The sequence below is a fragment of the Megalopta genalis genome, chromosome 2, assembly GCF_051020955.1.
Source record: "Megalopta genalis isolate 19385.01 chromosome 2, iyMegGena1_principal, whole genome shotgun sequence".
Lineage (NCBI taxonomy): Eukaryota > Metazoa > Arthropoda > Insecta > Hymenoptera > Halictidae > Megalopta > Megalopta genalis.
The window spans coordinates 21,846,527-21,866,826 of record NC_135014.1 but is presented as its reverse complement, the minus strand read 5'-3'; the positions used below and the strand labels follow the sequence as shown (position 1 = coordinate 21,866,826).

The 20,300-nt window shown below is 35.1% G+C and overlaps 4 protein-coding genes across 27 annotated transcripts in view; 1 reads left to right on the top strand and 3 right to left on the bottom strand.

The window, feature by feature from the left end:
- Positions 1 to 8,938, bottom strand: part of LOC117220538 (uncharacterized) — a 175,687-nt gene extending 166,749 nt beyond the window's left edge. For 12 of the 20 annotated variants that reach the window (XM_033470578.2, XM_033470580.2, XM_033470586.2 and 9 more), the window contains exons 1-2: positions 8,693 to 8,935; positions 5,468 to 5,814 (exon numbers count right to left, since the gene is read on the bottom strand). In XM_033470578.2, coding sequence (XP_033326469.2) covers positions 5,468 to 5,686 — 219 coding nt within the window. In that variant the 5' untranslated portion in view covers positions 5,687 to 5,814; positions 8,693 to 8,935. Of the gene's footprint in view, positions 1 to 5,467; positions 5,818 to 8,639 lie in introns of all 20 variants that reach the window. The other 8 variants (XM_076518727.1, XM_076518728.1, XM_033470596.2 and 5 more) reach the window with 7 other exon arrangements.
- Positions 2,615 to 17,848, top strand: LOC117220541 (uncharacterized). 2 transcript variants are annotated; one of them, XM_033470602.2, is made up of 3 exons: positions 2,615 to 2,699; positions 16,779 to 16,997; positions 17,080 to 17,848. In XM_033470602.2, the coding sequence occupies exons 1-3, from the start codon at positions 2,630 to 2,632 to the stop codon at positions 17,487 to 17,489; spliced, it is 699 nt and encodes a 232-aa protein (XP_033326493.2). In that variant the 5' UTR covers positions 2,615 to 2,629; the 3' UTR covers positions 17,490 to 17,848. The 2 variants fall into 2 exon arrangements, with proteins under 2 accessions (XP_033326493.2, XP_033326494.2); XM_033470603.2 differs by lacking the exon at positions 2,615 to 2,699 and adding an exon at positions 16,415 to 16,641.
- On the bottom strand, positions 9,678 to 15,699 carry LOC117220539 (uncharacterized). 3 transcript variants are annotated; one of them, XM_076518733.1, is made up of 3 exons: positions 15,239 to 15,699; positions 13,528 to 14,720; positions 9,678 to 13,000 (listed from the first exon to the last, which is right to left on the bottom strand). In XM_076518733.1, exons 2-3 carry the CDS (start codon positions 13,693 to 13,695, stop codon positions 10,502 to 10,504), a joined length of 2,667 nt encoding a protein of 888 aa, XP_076374848.1. In that variant the 5' UTR covers positions 13,696 to 14,720; positions 15,239 to 15,699; the 3' UTR covers positions 9,678 to 10,501. The 3 variants fall into 3 exon arrangements, with proteins under 3 accessions (XP_076374848.1, XP_033326488.2, XP_076374847.1); XM_033470597.2 differs by having other exon boundaries at positions 13,528 to 13,717; XM_076518732.1 differs by lacking the exon at positions 15,239 to 15,699 and having other exon boundaries at positions 13,528 to 13,717; positions 14,448 to 14,464.
- RpS24 (ribosomal protein S24) lies at positions 17,519 to 20,138 on the bottom strand. 2 transcript variants are annotated; one of them, XM_033470606.2, is made up of 5 exons: positions 20,063 to 20,138; positions 19,634 to 19,702; positions 19,232 to 19,555; positions 18,390 to 18,464; positions 17,519 to 17,810 (listed from the first exon to the last, which is right to left on the bottom strand). In XM_033470606.2, exons 1-4 carry the CDS (start codon positions 20,063 to 20,065, stop codon positions 18,453 to 18,455), a joined length of 408 nt encoding a protein of 135 aa, XP_033326497.1. In that variant the 5' UTR covers positions 20,066 to 20,138; the 3' UTR covers positions 17,519 to 17,810; positions 18,390 to 18,452. The 2 variants fall into 2 exon arrangements, with proteins under 2 accessions (XP_033326497.1, XP_033326500.1); XM_033470609.2 differs by lacking the exon at positions 18,390 to 18,464.
- Between the last annotated feature and the right edge of the window lie 162 nt (positions 20,139 to 20,300).

The window sequence follows — 20,300 nt, the reverse complement described above, 5'->3', positions numbered from 1 at the left end:
ATCTGTTTCTTTGCGAATTTATCGCTAACAACTTTTTCTGAAAATACACCTTGACTCATTCGCTACGGACGCAAGGAATATGTTAATCTACGCGGCTTTAGCTGCAAAGTATGAGCGTAGATACGATTCCGTGTGCATTTTACTGCTCTCTGGTAGTGCCAGTAAATAAATCCAATAGCGAATAAATTAAATTGAGGAAGAATTTGTTGATTAAAAATAGAATAAAATTAAAAGTTCACGAGGACACCGAGAAATAATATGATAAATGCACTAGAACATCAAAAGATAACATAAACGTGTGCACTGCCAATAAATGTATCTCATTAGTGCAGATAAATGAAACGAAACAAGACATCAGAAATAGAATAAAATTGAAAACTCACTTAGACACCAAAAACATTGAAAATAAACTAGATGTATGCACTGCCAATAAATGTATCTCACTAGTGCAAACGAATGAAACGAAAGAAGATTGAATCCATTAAAAATAGAATCAAATTGAAAATGCTCTTGAATATTAAAATATAGAATTGCGGAAATGCACGAGGACAATAAAACATGAACAAATAATATAATAAATTAAATAGTGGAAAACTGACTTCGTTAAGAAAATAATCAGAAAACTCACTAAAACGCCAATATACATATAAAATAGCAAAAATAAAACAGAGCATCAGGACAAAAAACAAACGTGCATAAAGAAAACTAAAGAAAACCGAGCAGATTATACCAAAATACAGAGAAGTAGAATGGTTGTATACTGTGAAATACATCGGCAACTATAGCGATCCACGTCCTGGATCAGCCATGACCTTTGGGCCAGAACAATCATTCAGTGGCAAGGTAACCATATGAAACGTTCTGCATCGGTCTCTATGGAGACTGCTAGGTAGACAAGAGAACCATAAAATACCGAACACACGTGCAACGATTTGTGTGGGCATTAACGTAAGCCCGACGTCATGAATAATTCATTTTTCGAGTCCTTTGTGACCTTCGCACAATGGAACGTTAGGAATAACTATATTAATTCCGATGTCGGGTTTACCTACGATATTGCTAATGCACTGACGCGGCACTAAAAATAAAACGAAAGGTTGATGTAACTCCTCCTAATGGAACTGGTCGTACACCAAAACCTGATGATTGATTAACGGCTGTTCAAATTTTAGGAAATTTACGGAAAGTGACTAATATTTTCGAAGTTAAAATTGGAAACGACGATTCTCATTTTTCTCATTTTTGTGGGGACCTTTCTCCAGAAGAAAAGTGTCTATAATTGTATTCTTGAGCAACTGGTATTAAAAAGGAACATTTGTTTCAATTATTGGAAAAAATAATATTTAGGGTAGGATCTGTCAAAGGTAAATTTAGAATGTCCATAATTAATTAAAGAATAGAATTTGCTTTTTGTCTCGACGCTCTATTTTATTTTTACTATTTTATATTTTGGTGTTTTAGTGAGTTTGCTATCTTATTTTTTTCTTAATGAAACCAGTTTTCTACTATTTAATTTATTACCACTGTATACATTTGTTCATATTTTATCATACTCGTGCACTTTTTTCTTTATAAAGAAAGAGTTCTTTAAATTTTTATTACAGATTCAAGTAGTTTGATGCTCTAAAATTAGAGGACTTTTTCTCAAAAATCTATAGAAAATAATGTTCATAATAAATGGAGAAACAATATCTCAACGAGCATGCACAATTAAAAACCTAGCAATATTGAATTAGGCTTGCAAAGAAAAAGTTCTCCCAATTACGAAATCCCAGAGGTCCTCCAACTTAATTTGCACTAGATACTTATCTCCAACAATCAGACTGCGGCCATTTCATGCATTTATGATAAAAGTGTATGGCTGAAATATGAAATTGTGAAGACACAAGTATAATTTAATAATATAATTATTTGATACTATTACTATCTTCAGCTTATTAGAATAATTACAAGAAACAATTTATTTTTATGCGATTTCTGTTTCTCGCAATCGTCTTGGACGAATTTTCCATAAAGATCCACAGTCTACCCATGGTGCACAGCTTATGAACTTGCAATAAAAAGTCGCGATAATCTCTCGCATACCGCTACGAACGCAATCTAATACATTGAAATTCCACTAAACCAATTCGAACTTTCCGAAGTGCATACACCAGAAACTACGCAAATCATGAAGCCTTTATCGACTGCACCACACTTGTAAATCCGTAAGAAAATCAATATAAAGTTCGTATATCGATCGCAGCAGATCCGCGATTAAAACATAGCCGTGAAATTGAATCACAGGTTCATTAGATCGGGATTGAACTGTACGAGCGAATCCTAATTGGGACAGGGTAATAAACAAGCGAGCCGCAAACCAGGAAGATGCATCGATTGCATGGCCGCAGCGAAAAGTAATCGGCGGACCAGTTATCTGCTTGTGATGTGTATAAACGAGGATCGTATTAGCGCAGCTCCTGCGACGAAACTGGAGCATTATGCTTGCCTTATGGTTGTTCGGGTTTGAATTACGAGTCGCACCATGGAATTGTCACGGATGGATGAGCCGATACACCATTAGGACCTGCACACGAGAGTCCTGTTACTGCACCGTGAATCGTCCGCATCGATTGCCGACTGCAGTCCGATGCACAATGTTCGCGATCCTACAGAGGATCTTGGAACGAAATTAACAACTGTTGAAACTAATTTTATTGGTATGTTAATAATTTTTTCAAATATGAACGAAAACGTACAAATTTTATTATAAATGTATGTATAATATTTTTAACATTTTTATCGAAATTCTGTGGAAATTTACAGGAATGTTTATTAAACGTTTGTTGATTCATTGCAATGATGTATTTGGTGGATAAAAATTGATCTGAAGGAAAATTCTATAGTAAAGAAAGCTTATAAAAATGTTCGATGCGTGTCTATTAAATTTCTTTCAATCGTGATTAACGACTAAAGTGAAACTTCAATCATTTAATTTAGTAAATAAATTTTACAAATAAATATGACGATGTAATAAAATGGTAAATATAATTCTTAACGGAATCACACCAAAATGTTCTTCCAACTTCGCTAAAAAGTCGACGATTATTAATTGTCTCCTTCAATCGACGCTTCACTGAATAATGAACGATTTTAATGAACGACTGGCGATTACCTTCATCGATCGATTCGTTCGTTCGCCGGCATTTCGACGATTAATGGCTTCAATCGTTTTCATCAATCGTGTAATCAAATGAAAAATTTTAATCGATCGGTGTTCAACGCTGGATCGAACACCGTGCGACGCGAGTACGTGCAGCGATGTTACGGTGCACAAACCAGATACACGGGTTCCCCCGAGAGACTCGTCTTTCCTCCCCCCCCTTTTCATGGATATTAAATTACAGCATTTCATCAAAAAGAAAGGCCCCTTTTCTAATCTCCGTTTCGCAGAGATAAACTGAAGGAAGACGCCTGTCCGTCTCCCTTAGCGCAACGAGCCGTTATGCAACGCGAAACCGCGACGATGTGCCGTTAAAAGAGCAGGAAAACGTGATACACGTGATTAACGCATGTAATAAATACACCGAGCGCCGTGTAAACCGTAGGAGACAACAACGGGACACCGGGCGATTTCGCAATGCCGATCGCACGGTTTCTGGACGGGGCTGTTTCGGCTGGCGATGAATTATTCATCCGCCCACGCTCGTCATAACACGAAATTTCTGGGCTTTCGTGTCTTCTTCGCCTCCGCGCGAGACGCTCCGTGAAATCGATCGACAAATATTCATTGGATTTTCTACAAATTTCGGTGCACGATCATCAAAATATTTCATTCGATACCGGAATTGAAGTGCGTAGAATTTATTTAGTACGCTAAGAAATTTTTATTCTATATTTACTAATATCATTGAACAATGGAATTTAGGGGTACCGTAGGTTGATTTAATGAAAATGCCATGAAAAGAAAAATTCATGGAAATTTTAATTGAATACCTCTTAATTGAACTCAATATTATAATTGAAGAGAGCATAGAATGAATTTAGTAATAATTCTGTGAAAAAGAATAATTAATAGGAATTTTGGTTGAATATCACTTAATTTAATTCAACACTATAGTCGAAGAGCAGAGAATGGATTTAATAAGAATTCCGTGAAAAGGAAAATTCATAGGAATTTTACTTGGATTCAATACAAAATCTTCTACAAGAGAAAATTCCTTGAGCTATATGTCGATTTCAGTTAGTATTGCAATTTAAGGTCACAACATTGTTTCACCTCATAGTGGGCGAGAGACGAAGAATCTACTTACAACCTAAAACCTACACATAGTTTTAACATATATGTATATCTCAGGAATCCTATCATAAAACCAAACCAAACTTTACAAACGTCTCCTTCTGCACATAAACTACAACCTTCACAGATTATAGCAACTGGTACCCATTCTACACTGTTATATTTGATCAAAATTGATAGTTCGTCTGAAAAAACAGTGTAGAATGGTTACCAGTTCTTACAATCTTTGAAGTTTGCAAGTTTATGTACAGAAGAAGATGTTTTCTTTGATTCGGTTTTATGAGAGGATTCCCGAGATACATGTAATAACTTCAAGTTTTAGGTTGTTAGTAGATTTTTCTTCTTCCTCAGCTTCACGTTTTTTGACCAAGAAATATCAATTCCGATTAAGTATCCTGTTTCCTTAACCTGGAAATATCAATTCTGATCAAGTATCCTGTTTCCTTGATCTAGAAATACCAATTCTGATCAAGTACCTGATCAAGTATTCTGTTTTTCTGGCCAAAAAATAGCAATTTTTATCAAGTATCCTGTTTTTCCGATCTAGAAATATTAATTCTGATCAAGTATCCTGTGTTTCTGTCCTAGAAATATCAATTCTGATCAAATATCCTGTTTTTCTGACCAAGAAATATCAATCTTGATCAATTATCCTGTTTCTCTGACTTAGAAATACCAATTCTGTTTTTCTGACTTAGAGATATCAATTCTGATCAAATATCCTGTTTTTCTGGCCAATAAATATCAATCCTGATCAAGTGTCCTATTTTTCCGACCTAGAAATACCAATTCTGACCAAATATCCTGTTTTTCTGACCAAAATATCAATTATTATCAAGTATCCTGTGTTTCTGTCCTAGAAATATCAATTCTGATCAAGCATCCTGTTTTTCTGACCTAGAAATATCAATTCTGATCAAGCATCCTGTTTTTCTGACCTAGAAATATCAATTTTGATCAAATATCCTGTTTTCCTGACCAAGAAATATCAATTTTGATCAAATATCCTGTTTTCCTGACCAAGAAATATCAATTTTGATCAAGTATCCTGTTTTCCTGACCAAGAAATATCAATTGTGATCAAGTATCCTGTCTTCCAACCTAAAAGTAAATTTTTGATGAAGTGCCCTTGATAGGTGATAGTAACAGCTCCTGAAATATTAAGAACGGGTAGCAAGTGAAGCTTACCTGTCTACCAGGGCGAGGCAGCGTCTCCACGTTAGTACCGCCGACGACAGGCGCTTTTTCCGGTCCTCCATTCTGCTGGCTGACATTTATGTTGGCATTAACATTCGCGTGCACATTGGCGTTAAGATTGTTCGCATTGTCGGCGACGTTGGTGTTGGTGTTGCCACCACCGGCGACTCCGCCGGTTCCACCCCCGTATTTTCCTTCCTCGCCCGTCATCGCTTCGACCTCACCCTCTCCTCCGCCGTTTCCCTATTCTTCTCAGCGTTTCGTCTCCTAGCCTCGAAGCTTTCCTCCGTTCCGTTCACTGTTCACCAATGTCGGTCCGCTGGCCAAAATCCGGATATCTGCTTGAACGAGATGACGAATCGTCGATCAGCAGAAACGGGTCAATCGGGGGATTACCGAGTCGACTCGGCCCGATTCTTAATATCGATATTCTTCGGCCGACCAACTTCTCCGACAGAAAAACTTCATCACCCACGAGCTAACCTCGTTTAAGACCGTTACGCGAGACTCATCCTGGAAACTGCGCTCTCTACGCCACTGTCCTCTAACTGCGATCCTCTAAATCTAACTCGAGCTGCGACTTGCGGCCAGGGTGTCGTGTTTCTGTCAATACCGTTTTCGACGAATGTCGATATCTTACCAATAATTCGAAATGTCGATAACATTGTTGAAATATTGTCAAGATAATAATATTTATATTATCAACGGGAGGAAATCTCTGCGTTACAATAATATGTGCCAATATGTCGCAGAAGTAGCATATCAGATAGAAAAGGTGATTAAACGAAGTGAAAAATGGAGAAAGTAATAAAGAACGATACTTTTTCCAATCGTTTAAACAATCAACAAGAAGAAGTAACTTTTGTTTAAAGACTTTTTTTCGATCTTGTACAATTTGTGAATTACAGCAATAATGTAAGAAACAGCCGAATATTTCGGGATTACTTTCCACCCCTTAGAGCGATGAATTGATTAAAACGCGCGCGCGCGCGTGCACAGATTTCTTTTTACAAATCATGATAAAACTATACGATGAATCTCTTCAATTTACCTTAACAATCTTACATTTTAACAATCCTGTCGACGTAACGTTTAGTATGAATCGGTACGATATTAATAATCGATAGTCACATCCCTACTTCTAACCTCACTGCAAAGTCGCCCTAACTGTATCGAAGATCAGATTCGCCAACATTTCGATAAAAGTATATTAATCGATGCCATAAACTCTACTACCAATCCTAGTTGAATTTAGTATAAAATCTGCGTACAGTCAATTCGAACCTCCTTCAGCCTTGGCATATCGATCTAGTCGACAATTCGAAACGACTCGTTGAGATATCGACGAAAATTGAACAAGTGGATGATAAAAATGCTGAATCGCTTACATACAACATCGACCCTATTTATCCTGAATAAACCAACTGTGATAAAACTTGCTATTAAAACTGCACTACGGCTACGCGACAAACTGGAGTCCCGTCAAACTCCGCAGATCAATATCGAGATTCGAATCGGAACGATATCGACAAAAATCGAGGAAATCGAGTGAACGAGAGGTTGAAAATGATCGACCATTTTGCCACTCTATTAACCCTATTAACACTGGTTGAGCATACCGTTAGAACTTGATTAGAATTCATCACGTTCCAACTATAGGTAAATTCGTGCAACAAGAAAAAGGAAGATTAATACCACAGAGCCAAATAAGAAAGCTTTAGAAAGCATTTTTCAACCTAAATAGCTTTTAGGTTCGAACAGAGCCCACTCATCCATTACCCTCAAGCTTCATTAAATCAAAAATACCGAAGAGAATTACTTTCGTTCTGTTGTAGCCGCTATTTTTAGGCTTCTCGTAGCGCGGTACGGGTGGTATAACGGTAAATGACGAGCCAGCTCGAGAGCACATTGGAGCTAGACTTCGCGAAGCACATGCCGATCAAGAAGTGATCAATTACTAGTTTCCACTGGCGATTCAATGACTAGAACCGAGTGCGCCGTTCGAGTCGACGTCGCGTTTTCCGTCCTGCGAATGACATCCGCTTTGGATCGCGAGTTAATTTTAGACCGTCTCACACGCCGGTCTCTGTGACCGTAGCCGACGAAACTGGTGTGCAACCAGGGGACCCGGTGCGTCTTCACCGTGGCAAACGGTGAATCCGCGGCCGAAACTAGGGGAATTGGTTTCCGGTGACCGCGAGGAATCATGCATGTAGTATCGTCAGTAGTGGAACCAGGGAAAATCGATTCGGCCGTGCCCGTTTGAGCACTGCGCGCCTCTCAAGTGTACGGAACCGCCACAATAAAAGTGGTCAACCGCGCGGAATATACTCGTTCCGAGACGCAAGAATAATGCACACTCGAATATCCCCGGGGAACAATGCTTGGAAGGGCTCTGAAGTTATGGGACTTCGAAGGTGTGACGGCCGATATACCGAAATAAATATCGCAAAAAATCGCGCGCGTCCTACCCTTCGGTAATAGACAGACGAACGTAAATGTCATCCGACAGAAATATATCGTTTTCTGGTCGTCTCCTCGCGTCCCCCTCCTGTTAAGCGAGGTAAAAGTTGCGTCGCCCGCGGACTAAAACGCGAGTGCCCCCCCTCCCCCCTTCCGTGAAAAACGGGAGAATGAGAGATGCGGCGAAATACAGTGAACACGCCTTCCGTGTCAGACCCTGGAACCGACACAATCAATTTGGGAAACGAGAAGCCTTTGAAGCTGTCCTCCCCGACTCCAGAGCGCAGACCAAGTGCGAAGCGGGTTGGATCGATGATTTTTTATCGAGACCACCGACTAAAAATAATGGAAAATAGCTCTCTGTACATTAGTGGCGGACCGACAGACGTCAAGAGACCCTTTAAATTTCTTCAAACCGGAGACTACCGTCGCAGGCTAGCCGAGTTCACCGCATATATATATATATATATATATATATACATGTATCAGAGACTATACCGGTCTTAGGATTTTTCTGACTAGAAAATGGGTTGCTACAGTCAGCGATAAACACTGCGAGCCCTTTCTCGGCTGTCCGCGTTTGAGCCTGTCCTCTCCGTGATTCAGTGGAATAAGCACAGGCCTATCTTCGAGTCAGACAATCTGCCGAACGACTACTCCGTAATCGAAACCTGATGCACCGAAAAATGACGCGACTAACCAGAGAGCCTACAGGGTGTCGTGACGATACTTATAGGATTCCCGAATACCAACCACAGGATACCGAGGCACTTTTTCCATTAAATGTTCCTTCACTGTCAAATCACACGACGTCCCGTCATTTTCTGTATGTTTGCTCTCGCGCGAACCGAACCATACATATATAGGAATATATAGAGGTATATATGAGTATATATGTATGTTATTCGAAAGGATTTCCGTCCGTCTAAAAAAGTTCCGAGCTTAACGCGACCGCCCTCCTGGAAACTCCGTACGGCTTTGATCGGTTTTATAACATCGATGGCGACGGGTACGCTCGAAGCGACACCTGGCGATCACGTTCTGTGGATGCTACCCCCCTCTTTCCAATCGAGCTTCACCACGATTACCGCCACACACTGGCTACCTCGCGGACCACACACCAGAAATTCGATCTTTTGTCAATAAAGTACCCATTGGGACAACAAATGTTTCGAGAAACTAGTACCCGTGAAACGCGGCCAAAACGTTGCTGCTGCTCCTTTGCAACTCGATTAAAAAACTATTAGATGAAAGTCAACCCTTCTCGCAGATGAGGAATATTTCAAAAACTGAAAACGGATTGTACGTCGAAGTCTGCAAAAGATACGTGCTGATCTGATTTTACATAAATAGTTGAAGTACCTTTTTATAGATTCGGGAATGATTTAAGCGCATAGTCCTGATGTAAATATTTTGACACTCGTTCGTTAAGGGCTTCTCTAGCTGTGCTATTTAAGTTTTATTGCAAGATTTCTTATTTTGAAAATATAGATCGATGCAATCGTGGCCGAGGATATTTAAAAAGATTTTTGTCGATAAAATATGCGATCGAAACATTGCTATTGCATCCGCATAATACGGTCGAAAGACTGCTGTCACCCTTGTAACGGTAATCGGGTGTCCATTTGGATCTTAAATGCAAGATCTTATCTAAATGGATCTTCAAAATAAAATTTATATATCAAGATTTACACATGTAGTAGAATTTACGAAATTAGAATTTATAAGGTCACCGGAATATGTTTAATGTAGAAATATTTTATTTTCTTGTTTTTAAACAAATCATTACATTGAATTACTTATTTATTTTATGTAATCTATGAATTTCGAGTTATTGAAATAACTAATTAATTAATAACATATATTCATGTAGCCATGCATTAAAACTATAGAACTATTTATTCTGGCATTAGTTATCTGTTAATAAAACATATTTCTATAAATTTTGAGACATATCTGATTATTTTACAGTGTAGTTTCATCGTATTAAAAATATTAACTGATTTTTTATTATACGTATATATATTTTGGCTTGTTTTTAACAGATAACTAAAATAATAATACTAAAATGTTGTACGTACATAACTATACCTTAATTTTTAATTAAGAAAACATTAACTTTATTAAATGGAGTACGAATAAATATACGACCTAGACTTAAGAGATGAGGAAACAATCTTTTCTTAACTGGAATTATGCTGTTTACATATTTGTTATACACGTTGTTTATGTTCGTTTACAATATCGATACTTACAGTATTATGTACATCTTAGCTACTTATATTTACCTTTTGTATATAATACAAATGATAACAATTATAAATTAAATGTACACAGCAAACGAGAGTTATCTTTCGACCGTCCAAAGGGAAAATTAAATAAATTGCATAACTAAACTTTAAAATCTTAAAAATCCCATTATATCTCATTTTGTTATGTACATACTATTCTTAAATTAAAAGCTTCATGCTTCTGCTTGTTCATTCATTCGCCTACTTTTTACCAAATATGTATCAAAAGCTCTTATAGTAATCTACAAGGTATTATAAAAATCGCATCATCCTATGGCCGACGTGCAAAATGAGCTTTTTGAATATGTCTAACATAATTCCTTTTAGAGGAGTATGTCTTTTTGCAAATGTGACAAGGATGTCCAAGTCCATAATGGTATCCTTCATGTCTGTTCTTCATATTGTCATTATATATCATATCACACATGTTACAAGTATATTGTTCATGGTCGTTCCTAATGTGAATTTTTCGAGCAGTGGTATTGGAGAAACGTTTATCACATTGATAACATTGTATTGGTACTACAGGATCAAAATGTTTTTGTCGGATATGTACATCAAATGCTATATAAGAATTCACTGAAATATTACAGAACTTACAATCTAATTCTTGAGGTGTATCAATAAACAATTTAGTTTGAGAAGAATTACACTGATGTTTTTTCCACAGAGAAGCATTAGGAAAAGTTGTATTGCAATATCCACACGTAAATCGTGTGCATGAATGATGTTTTAAAACATGGAAATCAAGAGCTTTTCTGCTATCAAACAGAGTTCCACAGATACAAATATTTTGTTTTTGTAGCTTCAGAATGTTTTTAGAAGTTCGACTAGAAGACCTTTTTATGTTTGTGTTTATTTTATTTTCTTTTTGTTTATTGAAAGACTCAGGAAGAGGCTGATCTAGTTCAATCGTTGCAAGATTCTCGATAGTGTCATTAGTAGCAGAAACACTTTGTGAATTTTCTTCAATGTCAACGTCGATATCTTCATCGATATCCTGAATTTTCAAAAAACTGTGATTTTCACTGTACTTGGATACTTCTACAGTTTCATTGCATGCATGTTGTGTTTCGATATCATTATCGGACGAACTTGTTGACGATCTACTATCGTTCACAGAATATTGCAATTCCTTTTCATCGTCTGTCTTTCTACCAACAATTTCATAAGAATCATTTCTTTTCTTTATTGTTATGTTAATTCTTGATGTAGAATTTGAAACCATTCTTGTTCGACTACGGCTAACACGTTCTCCTGTTTCATCACTTTCTAAGTCACAGACTTTCTTATGTACATGCATTGTGTAGGGATCACGAAACGATCTTCCGCAAGTACAAGTAGTATTGTGTTTATCATCGTTTCTCCTATAAAATTCTGTTCTCTTCCTAGCTTCTCTTTGATTTGTTTTCTTATTAGCAAATAAATTAACAGAATTATTTTGCCTTTTGTTCTTGATACCGTTAATATTTCTAAGGGACACACTACGTGAATTTTTATTTTCTTTTGATTTCATAGTAAAATTTTCTTTCGTTTCTCCACGACCTCGATGACCTTGCACATGTCTTCTAATATTATGTGGTTTATAAGTCTCAGAACAAATAAGACACTTGTATCTGCGAATTATGATTGAATTTCCATTTATACAAGTAGTTATATTATTACTAACTACGTTGACATTTTCTTTTGTTTCTCCATGTCTACGATGAGCTTCCACATGTCTTCTAATATCACGTGCTCGTCTGTAGATATGAGAACAAATAGAGCACTTGTGTTTGCCATCTGGCAGTGAATTGTTAACTCTGTATGCAGTATCAGTAACTTTAAATCTTTTTTCATGACCTGCGTGAGATCTATTCAAGTTTCGTTTTCCATTACTTTGAAATTTCTGTTTATCGCTAGTGACAGCACTATTTCTCAAAGAATTATTATTATTACTATTTTTCGATTTATCAACTTTTGACACAATGGATGTTTGTTTCAATTTTTTTAACATAAGGTCAGTATGAACAATTTTATGGTAATTAATCAAATGTTTTCTTAGATTCTTTACGTAATTCTTACATAGGACGCATTGATAATATGACGAGGATGGTGAACCATTTCCCTTCAATTCTTCAGGAGATATTGATTTTCCTTGATCTTTTGGCACACCTTCATCGCTATTTAACGTTTCCTTGGTGTGCGTTGAAATGTTTATTTTCTTTCCCTCAGATTGAGTATCTGACATAGATTCAGGATTAGACTTATTCACATGTGATTTTACACATGGTGATAAAGAATCTTTACTTTGCATACTATGACTTCTCTTCAAAGGAAGCTTTTTAAGATTACTTTGTTCTGTTTCAACAGTACTAGACTCTTTGTCTTTATTAACATTAGCTTTTTCTGGTAAATTGTGTCTAGGTTTCTCTACTGATATATAAATACCATGTACTACTTGCGCATGGTGCCTTAGTGATTTCTTGTGCAAGTATAAGTTTCCACAAGTTGTACATTGGTGCAATCTTCTACTACTTTTTACAGATAATTTTAAATGTGGTAATGTAGCATTGTTATCACCCAATACTACTGGTTGGTATTTAACGTATGGTTTATCATCTGTATTCTTCAACGATACTGAATTTAATGTATTAGTACTCTTATTACCTTGCACATTTTTTATTAATTTTAATGTCTCCCATATTTTATCACACTTCTCAAGTAGGATAATAGGATCTTTAATTTTATAAGGCTTAGGAAAAGAAATTTGCGATTCAAATAATTCATCCTGAAATTAAAAAGAAATACACATTAACAAACAAACTTCACTTCTAATATAGTATTTTCTATATAGTATACATTTAGAAATAGCATTGTGCTAATGACTGATATAATTTTTTAAAGGCATATGGAATTGTTCAATAACATTTAAAAAAATGTATAGAATTAAAAAAGGAGCAACAAACGACAGTGTGCTTGACAAATTCAATATTTTCATAATTATATTGTGAAAATTCATTCATCACTTTGTAACACGACAATGTTATTTGAAATTCCCGCCAATAAAACAGGTGGGGAAGCAAATGTCTTTTCTTCCAATTTTCTCACACAATTCATCACTACGATGAACGTGTTGTTAAAATAAAATATATAACACCATCACCATGTTTACGAAAAAATAGAATGTTTACATCGATAACGAAAATAGCGTCAAGAAATAATATTTTAGGCTAAATGACAGATCTAATCACTTCAAATATTGTAAATAGGTGTAAAATGAAACAAATATCGAAATTGTAAAAAAATGGTACTCACAGTATTTAATGAATTGTCACTCGTGCCAAAGGATTCGTTAAAACACGGTTCTACTTTCGGTATAGACACCGTGACAGGACATGGCATTTCCACAGAAAATTCCGTTGCTTCGTCTGTATTAGAATTCGTACATTGTTGATTTGTTAATTCATTCCCAACCATCGTCATCAAAGACGTGGAAGACGACGACCTGCATGCAAATTCTGGATCAGTATGTTCTAAAGGTGGCGGTATGCACGTCGCGTCAACTGTGTCGTTGTGGACATTTTGCTTTCCTTTCCACTATTTTGACACACTCTTTGCTTCCTTTTCCCTCGCTAGCTAGCATCAGCAGTCTTTCGCACGACTAAACTAACTCTAGAGTCTAACTAAATCTATCTGTCCCTTAAGTATTTGAATCCTCACTCTTTAAAATAGACTTAGTACTGGATTCTACATTGTCTTATGCAGCATTATTTTTTAGCATGGTAAATAATTTATTTGGATATGTGATGGTCTCAGAATAAATAAATTATGTATAAGGGGTTAGGATATTATAACATTTCAAACGATTGGGAGACGCTTTATATCTTACAAATGAAACACGAAAGGTCTGAGGATCAAACCTTTGGCTATGCACCTAATATAGATTGTAGTAGTATATTTTTATTGATTTATACTACACTAACTTCTTAAACCGAAAAGGAATAGAATGATAATTTGATAATTTTAAAGAGGATCGCGAGAGAGAGAGAAATCTTTGTTAAAAACTGTTCATAAAAATTTGTATGACCTAATAATTATTGTAACATCTTAATGCAGTCCTTATTTGTAATATTTGGGATAACCATATTACAGAAAGCTGTATCATGAATATATTTTACTAATTCCAAGAAAAATTACATTTTCGGTATTGACTTATAAAAACTATTTCAACTTACATAGAATTTTTAGGTTAATTTTACGCGATGACAAGCAGTAGTCATTAATTTATTAAAGCGAAATCAGAAAGTTGTAGAATTTTGTCATTAGTATCATATTTTAGTTGAAAATAAAATGATAAGTTGAAAAACACAAATTATAAAACGATGTATTTGCATATTTCTTTGAGACGAATGGAAGAGATAATTACTACATCAGAACTTGTGACTTAACGAGATAAAATATAATTCTAAAGTAGTTGTTACGCAAATCATTTCTCTAGCCATTCGGAACTGTAACGAACAAATTAGGTCACATCAAAATTTATCAGTTAACATAGCACATTAATTAAAACATTAAAAGTAAAGAAACCACCTGCATTACATCTGAATGCAGACATTATAGTAAGTCTTGATGGTAAACAAACAACAGTACTTTTTAACCATTCGCGAAAACAAAAGAATTGTTGTCATGATGTTGACAAATTTATTTATGCGACTCTTCGACCATTTTTCCTTTAATAAAATAACAGAGAAAACCATGATCGATATTGCCGAAAATTTGTTGGGACTACTCCAAAACTAATGTTGCTGCACAGTTAAGCAGCAATATTATTTACTATATCTCTCTTAAACGTTTTTCTTTCTTGCACAGCGTATAGGTTATATTTGATGTTACGTTACAAGTGTCTTACAAAATCGGATTTCTAACCTAGGAGCTATGCAAAGAATTTCAGAAAAGAATCTCAGTTTCTCTAACTTTAATATTTATAAATATATTGATGTAATGTTAATATTTATTATATACTTACATTAATTGCGTTCGGGACATCGATAATCGTAAATGCTCAACATATATACAATATGCACGAATAACAAACAGTCTCCATGCTGCGTCTGATCTGACAATGAGCCAGCTAGCTTCGCCATCTCGAGTTTGCCCAAATGTTGGAAGTGATGGCCAAAAAATTCGTTAACAGTAGATTACCTAGCATCAGTAATAGAATTAACGGGAAATAGTCTGTATTTTCGTCGTAAAAATATCCTTTCAACTGACAAAATGCAACGTTAGCGAAGGTTTAGCACCTGTCTAGAAGTGGTATTAACTAATTATGGGACCCTGCTGATGAAATGGGTGGCAAAATATAGCTGACTCTGGCTATATAGTAGCGACGAAATAAAGAGTAATCTTCTGTACGAAGTTAAACGAAATTGATGATCCACACAGGTTCATAACGTGTATGGCGACTTAGCTAACTCGACTAACTTAGCTACTTCGACATAACTAAAATCAGCTTAATTGCATAACAATCCCAATATTGTCACGTAAGGATTCAGTCTCGGGAACGGTATAGATTGGGATCGATATATTTACGTGACATGTGCTTCACAGTACAAAAATGCATTATTAAGATGTAATTTTCTTTTTAAACTGGAATATAACCATAACGGAAAAGAATATTCCCCCCTTTCACAGGCATTACTAAAATCAATAGACTTTTGAGTTCTCTGACTCGATACGCAAGTAACGCGTGTAAAAATCATGATTGCAAATTTAATGTTGGAGTTTTGAACACATCGAGTCCTAGAAGGTGGATCAGCTAAATTTTCGTGCATACTCTCGATATCTTTTATAAATTAAGTCTGTTTGGACCTAGCAAAAGCCATAAATGCCATGTGCTGAAAAATCTGATTCGGAACGACTCAAATAAATAAAAATAGTTGCTAATTTATGTAGGTCTACAAACTGAAGACAGACTCCTAAGTTAGTGTCATAGTGGACTTGATCACCGTTAGCTTAAAGGCTAAAGTATTTACCATTCTAATGCTTACACATCTTCGATCCATTTTACGTGATGTTCATTAAAATGATCAATCATCTCTGACTAATGTCAATAACTCGTAGTTATACACTCCAAATTTGTACTTAACAAAGGCCTATTACCATCCATGTGCTCATTTACTGTATACATAATAATCTTCTCGGAATGGAAACGGGCAAGGACACCGCTATTCAATAGGAGTATTGTACTGAATTTTCTTGATTCTTGATAAAATTGTTTTCCTAATGAGCATTCGTTTCCGGCGAAATATATATAAAGGCGAATATTTCTCCGCGCAGATCAGTCGTGTGGTAGAAAAATGCAATTCTACATTATCCTTTTACTACTTATTAGCTGCCAGCAATCCACGTTGGCAGGAATTTATATTAAAGGTATTACATCTTGTTGATTCGTTTTATTGATTAACAGACACCGAGGGAAATTGCCAAACTTAATATTAAAAAACGAATCGATCATCCGCTATTTTTCAAGCAACAAAGTTAAAATGGTTATGGCGGTTTTATTGCAGACCATAATAATTTACGACCAGTTCAAGGCGACAATTTCTTCCGTGGAATTGGGGATTGGTTTGGCCATTTGAAGGATCGGTTATATGAAAAATTTTTCGGGCAACAAACAACCATAGAGTCAACGGAAGAATCTGCTTTGCCAGACGACATATTGGATCTGGATGAGTTTCAGTTGAGAAGGAAATTAAGGAACCGTAAATGGCTTCGTGTGGATTTGTGTATGTATAAAATTATAATCGTTAACACGGTAATTAACTTATAATTTTTAATTTATCGAATCGTTCTGGTTATACAATCCAGCGACCCTTATTTTTGACCCTAACCGGGATTGGGGATTCCGAGTTGGTAATTGGTACTTCATTCGCAAGGACTCTAAAAATGTTAATCAAAAAGATAACTCGAACGAATCGGATCTCCAAGGTGTTATGCGACCAACAGAATCGGTTGAAGTTAGAACTGAAAGGACCTTGGATGATACTAATCCAGCAACTGTGGATTCTTTATCAATCCCATCGTCTACGGTAACATTGGCGACGGATATTGTGACGCAATTAATGACGCAGCAAACAAACCCATATATACCAACAGAAAGTAGCACGCAAATCGATGCGTTTGAAAATCTCTCATCAAGGATAGAAAAGCAGACAGAAGATTACGGGGCTAACGACTATTTACAACGCAAAGGATCCGTAGAAGTCTTAATGGGATGATAACGTATTTTAACAAATAATTACATTAATTCCGTTTCTGTAAATTTTACACATTTATTGATACCTTCTGCGTGTCTTGGAAACATTTTCAACTTTTCGTATGAAAATAACAACATTCCCATTGTTAGTAATACATTACAAAATAATTGCTTCCCCATCCAACATGAGGTGTAAAAAGAAATTGCATTGTTGTTTTTCATCAAGAAGAGTACACGTTTATTCCGTAAAACTTATCATAATCACGATTTTATAATAATATATTATAATAATTTTTACGTCAATGTTGAACAAAGCGCAGTCTTCATGATTCTTGTGGTTTTACTGCAATAAAAAAAGAAAGAAAAAAATTGTCAGTGAAATAGTCAATTTTTAATGCTAACCACTCTTGCAATCAACATGCACAAATATATCTTGCACCTAACAGGATACAAGAAACCAAAGATGGAGCAAGGATACTGCAGGATAAGATGAAAGAAATTAAGTATTTTTTCATTCATTTCTCGAATGAAATACTTTGATGAAAAGAATATGTAGCGGACAAAAAGAAGAAATATAGGGCCTAGTTAAAGCACACTAGTTATATATTAGTCAAAAGCCTAAGTAAGTCTTAATTCCTTTTATGCAGCCGTTGGTTAATAGAAAATATTACAGTATTCTACATTACGCATAGTTAATTAATTAAAAATAGTAACATGTTACTATAGAACAGCACAATGTTTTTCAAACTCCTTTGTATTAAATAAATGAACTATTTATTATGGTTAGGAAGCAATCAAGGTCTACGTTATGTCTTCACATAACGACTACACTGCTGATTGTAAAAGTAGGGAACTACAGAAGTAGTAGTGTAGAGAAATAAGGGTAAAGGAGTAAAAGAAAATTAGAAGTTTACATGCTAACCATATGTGAGCATCATAATAAAGTTCCCTCTTGAGGCTTGTAGTACAAATAATGAGCATTTGTCTACTTCCTTCCCTAGAATAGAAAGTGTATACCACCATATACCATGCATATAAAAGAAAAAATATGTTCTTGTGTCCTTGTTATATAAAATGTCACGAATAATATTGAACATGCACTTATTCAGCTTATGAACAATTAGAAATTGAGAATGAAAGAAAAACTGAAAGTGTTTTATCATTCACTCTAATTTGTACTGCATATAGAATATGTTTCTCAAGTGAAGATCAAGTGGATATGCTCATAAAGTTATTAAAGATATGAATGTTATCTATTAATGAATGCACACTATCTGCAGTTAACAGTATGTTTGCACATGGAATTGCTAATCTAACTTCAAGGCCGACAGAATTACTTTAAAGAACTAGTAATTATTGTGCACATTGTATATACAGTAAAATATTTTTAAAAATATTAAAAATGGTTAGATATAGCATGTAGAGTAAATACAAACAGAAATAAAATATTCTGTTTGATTAGAGACTTTTATAATCATATGTATTAAAATAAATGTAAGCATTAAAAAATATATAATTATAAAACAGAAAAAAGTATTTATGAAGCGATACCAATTTTACCATTGTTTCAAGAATGATAACATGGAGTTTGATATAAAAAAATGTGAAAAATAGCAACCACCACCAGTTATTAATTCTGACGAAAATAGTATGTTGCTGAACTGACTATTGAGAATGGAACAGTTTCAAAGTAATCACATTTATCTATATCACAAATTCAAAATGATTAATAAATGATGTTGGATCAAAATAATTATATCATACCTTTTTAGATGCAGCTCCCACTTTACTCTTCTTTGTACCCCTAACTTTCTTCATTCTATTTTTACGTTCTTTGCGTTGTTTTCTTGTCTGTTTCTTTTTCTCAAAGAGTCCATGCCTTGCTAGCCTATATTTTGGTTCAAATTTTTTGGCATAATCCAATGTGTCATAGATTAGTGCAAATCCAGTCGATTTGCCACCACCAAAGTTAGTTTGGAAACCAAAGACAAAAACTACGTCTGGTGTAACTTTGTACATTTTAGCCAGTTTCTCGCGGATTTCTGTTTTACGTACTGACGGATGGCTAGGATGGAATACATCTACAACCTACAACATAATAACAGTACATTACTTCTATTTTAATTCTAAGTAATTGAAATATCAAAAATTCATCAATGCACTTACCATTTGTTTGCGGCATAATAGCCGATTGCTCATAAACTTCCTAGTTCTGATTGTAACTGTACCCTCCGTCTGTAAATAAAACGATAACTTAGGTTAGGGCTTATGTTTTGTTTTATGTATTCTTGTTACAGTTATATTATACTAAATGCAAATGTGACGTAACAAGTAAAAATCATTTATTTTACAATTTAATCATTTGTTATAAAGAAATATTTATATATGCTACTGTACTGACATGTTAGCAGCATGTATACTTTTGGTTAGAAGGTTCATGTCAGAATAACATAAGATTTTTATATTGACAAAAATGTAATTTACAAATTATATTTATACAAGGAGAAGAATGGTACATTTTTTAAAAGGTTTCAAGCAAGTTAAGCATATTTTATTCAGTGATTATTCAAGAGTTTTGGGATACAAAATACATACCATTTTGCTTCGTTACAGTACCACTTGTAAAAGGACACTTACGGAAACGGGAAACGCCATCTACTGTGAACTGATTCTGCAACCAAAGTCCCCACGATATTATAACATAAACGTTTATTTATCTATAACTAATATTATACTGATAATAGTAAAAATTATGTTATTAATAAATGTTATTATATCACACATTTAAATAGTTCAAACGGTATCATCAAATAATTGAAATTTAAAATAAAAT

Excerpts from the sequence above, each read along its gene's own strand:
- RpS24 (XM_033470606.2), bottom strand. Across the intron at positions 19,556-19,633 it reads TATTATGCCGCAAACAAATG|GTTGTAGATGTATTCCATCC; the intron begins GTAAGTGCATTG and ends ATTATGTTGTAG.
- LOC117220541 (XM_033470603.2), top strand. The coding sequence starts at position 16,569 with ATGCAATTCTACATTATCCTTTTACTACTTATTAGCTGCCAGCAATCC. Across the intron at positions 16,642-16,778 it reads GGCAGGAATTTATATTAAAG|ACCATAATAATTTACGACCA; the intron begins GTATTACATCTT and ends GTTTTATTGCAG. Across the intron at positions 16,998-17,079 it reads ATGGCTTCGTGTGGATTTGT|CGACCCTTATTTTTGACCCT; the intron begins GTATGTATAAAA and ends TATACAATCCAG.
- LOC117220539 (XM_033470597.2), bottom strand. The coding sequence starts at position 15,258 with ATGTCCCGAACGCAATTAAT. Across the intron at positions 13,718-15,238 it reads ATGTCCCGAACGCAATTAAT|GTCGTCGTCTTCCACGTCTT; the intron begins GTAAGTATATAA and ends ATTTGCATGCAG. Across the intron at positions 13,001-13,527 it reads GTGACAATTCATTAAATACT|GATGAATTATTTGAATCGCA; the intron begins GTGAGTACCATT and ends TTTTAATTTCAG.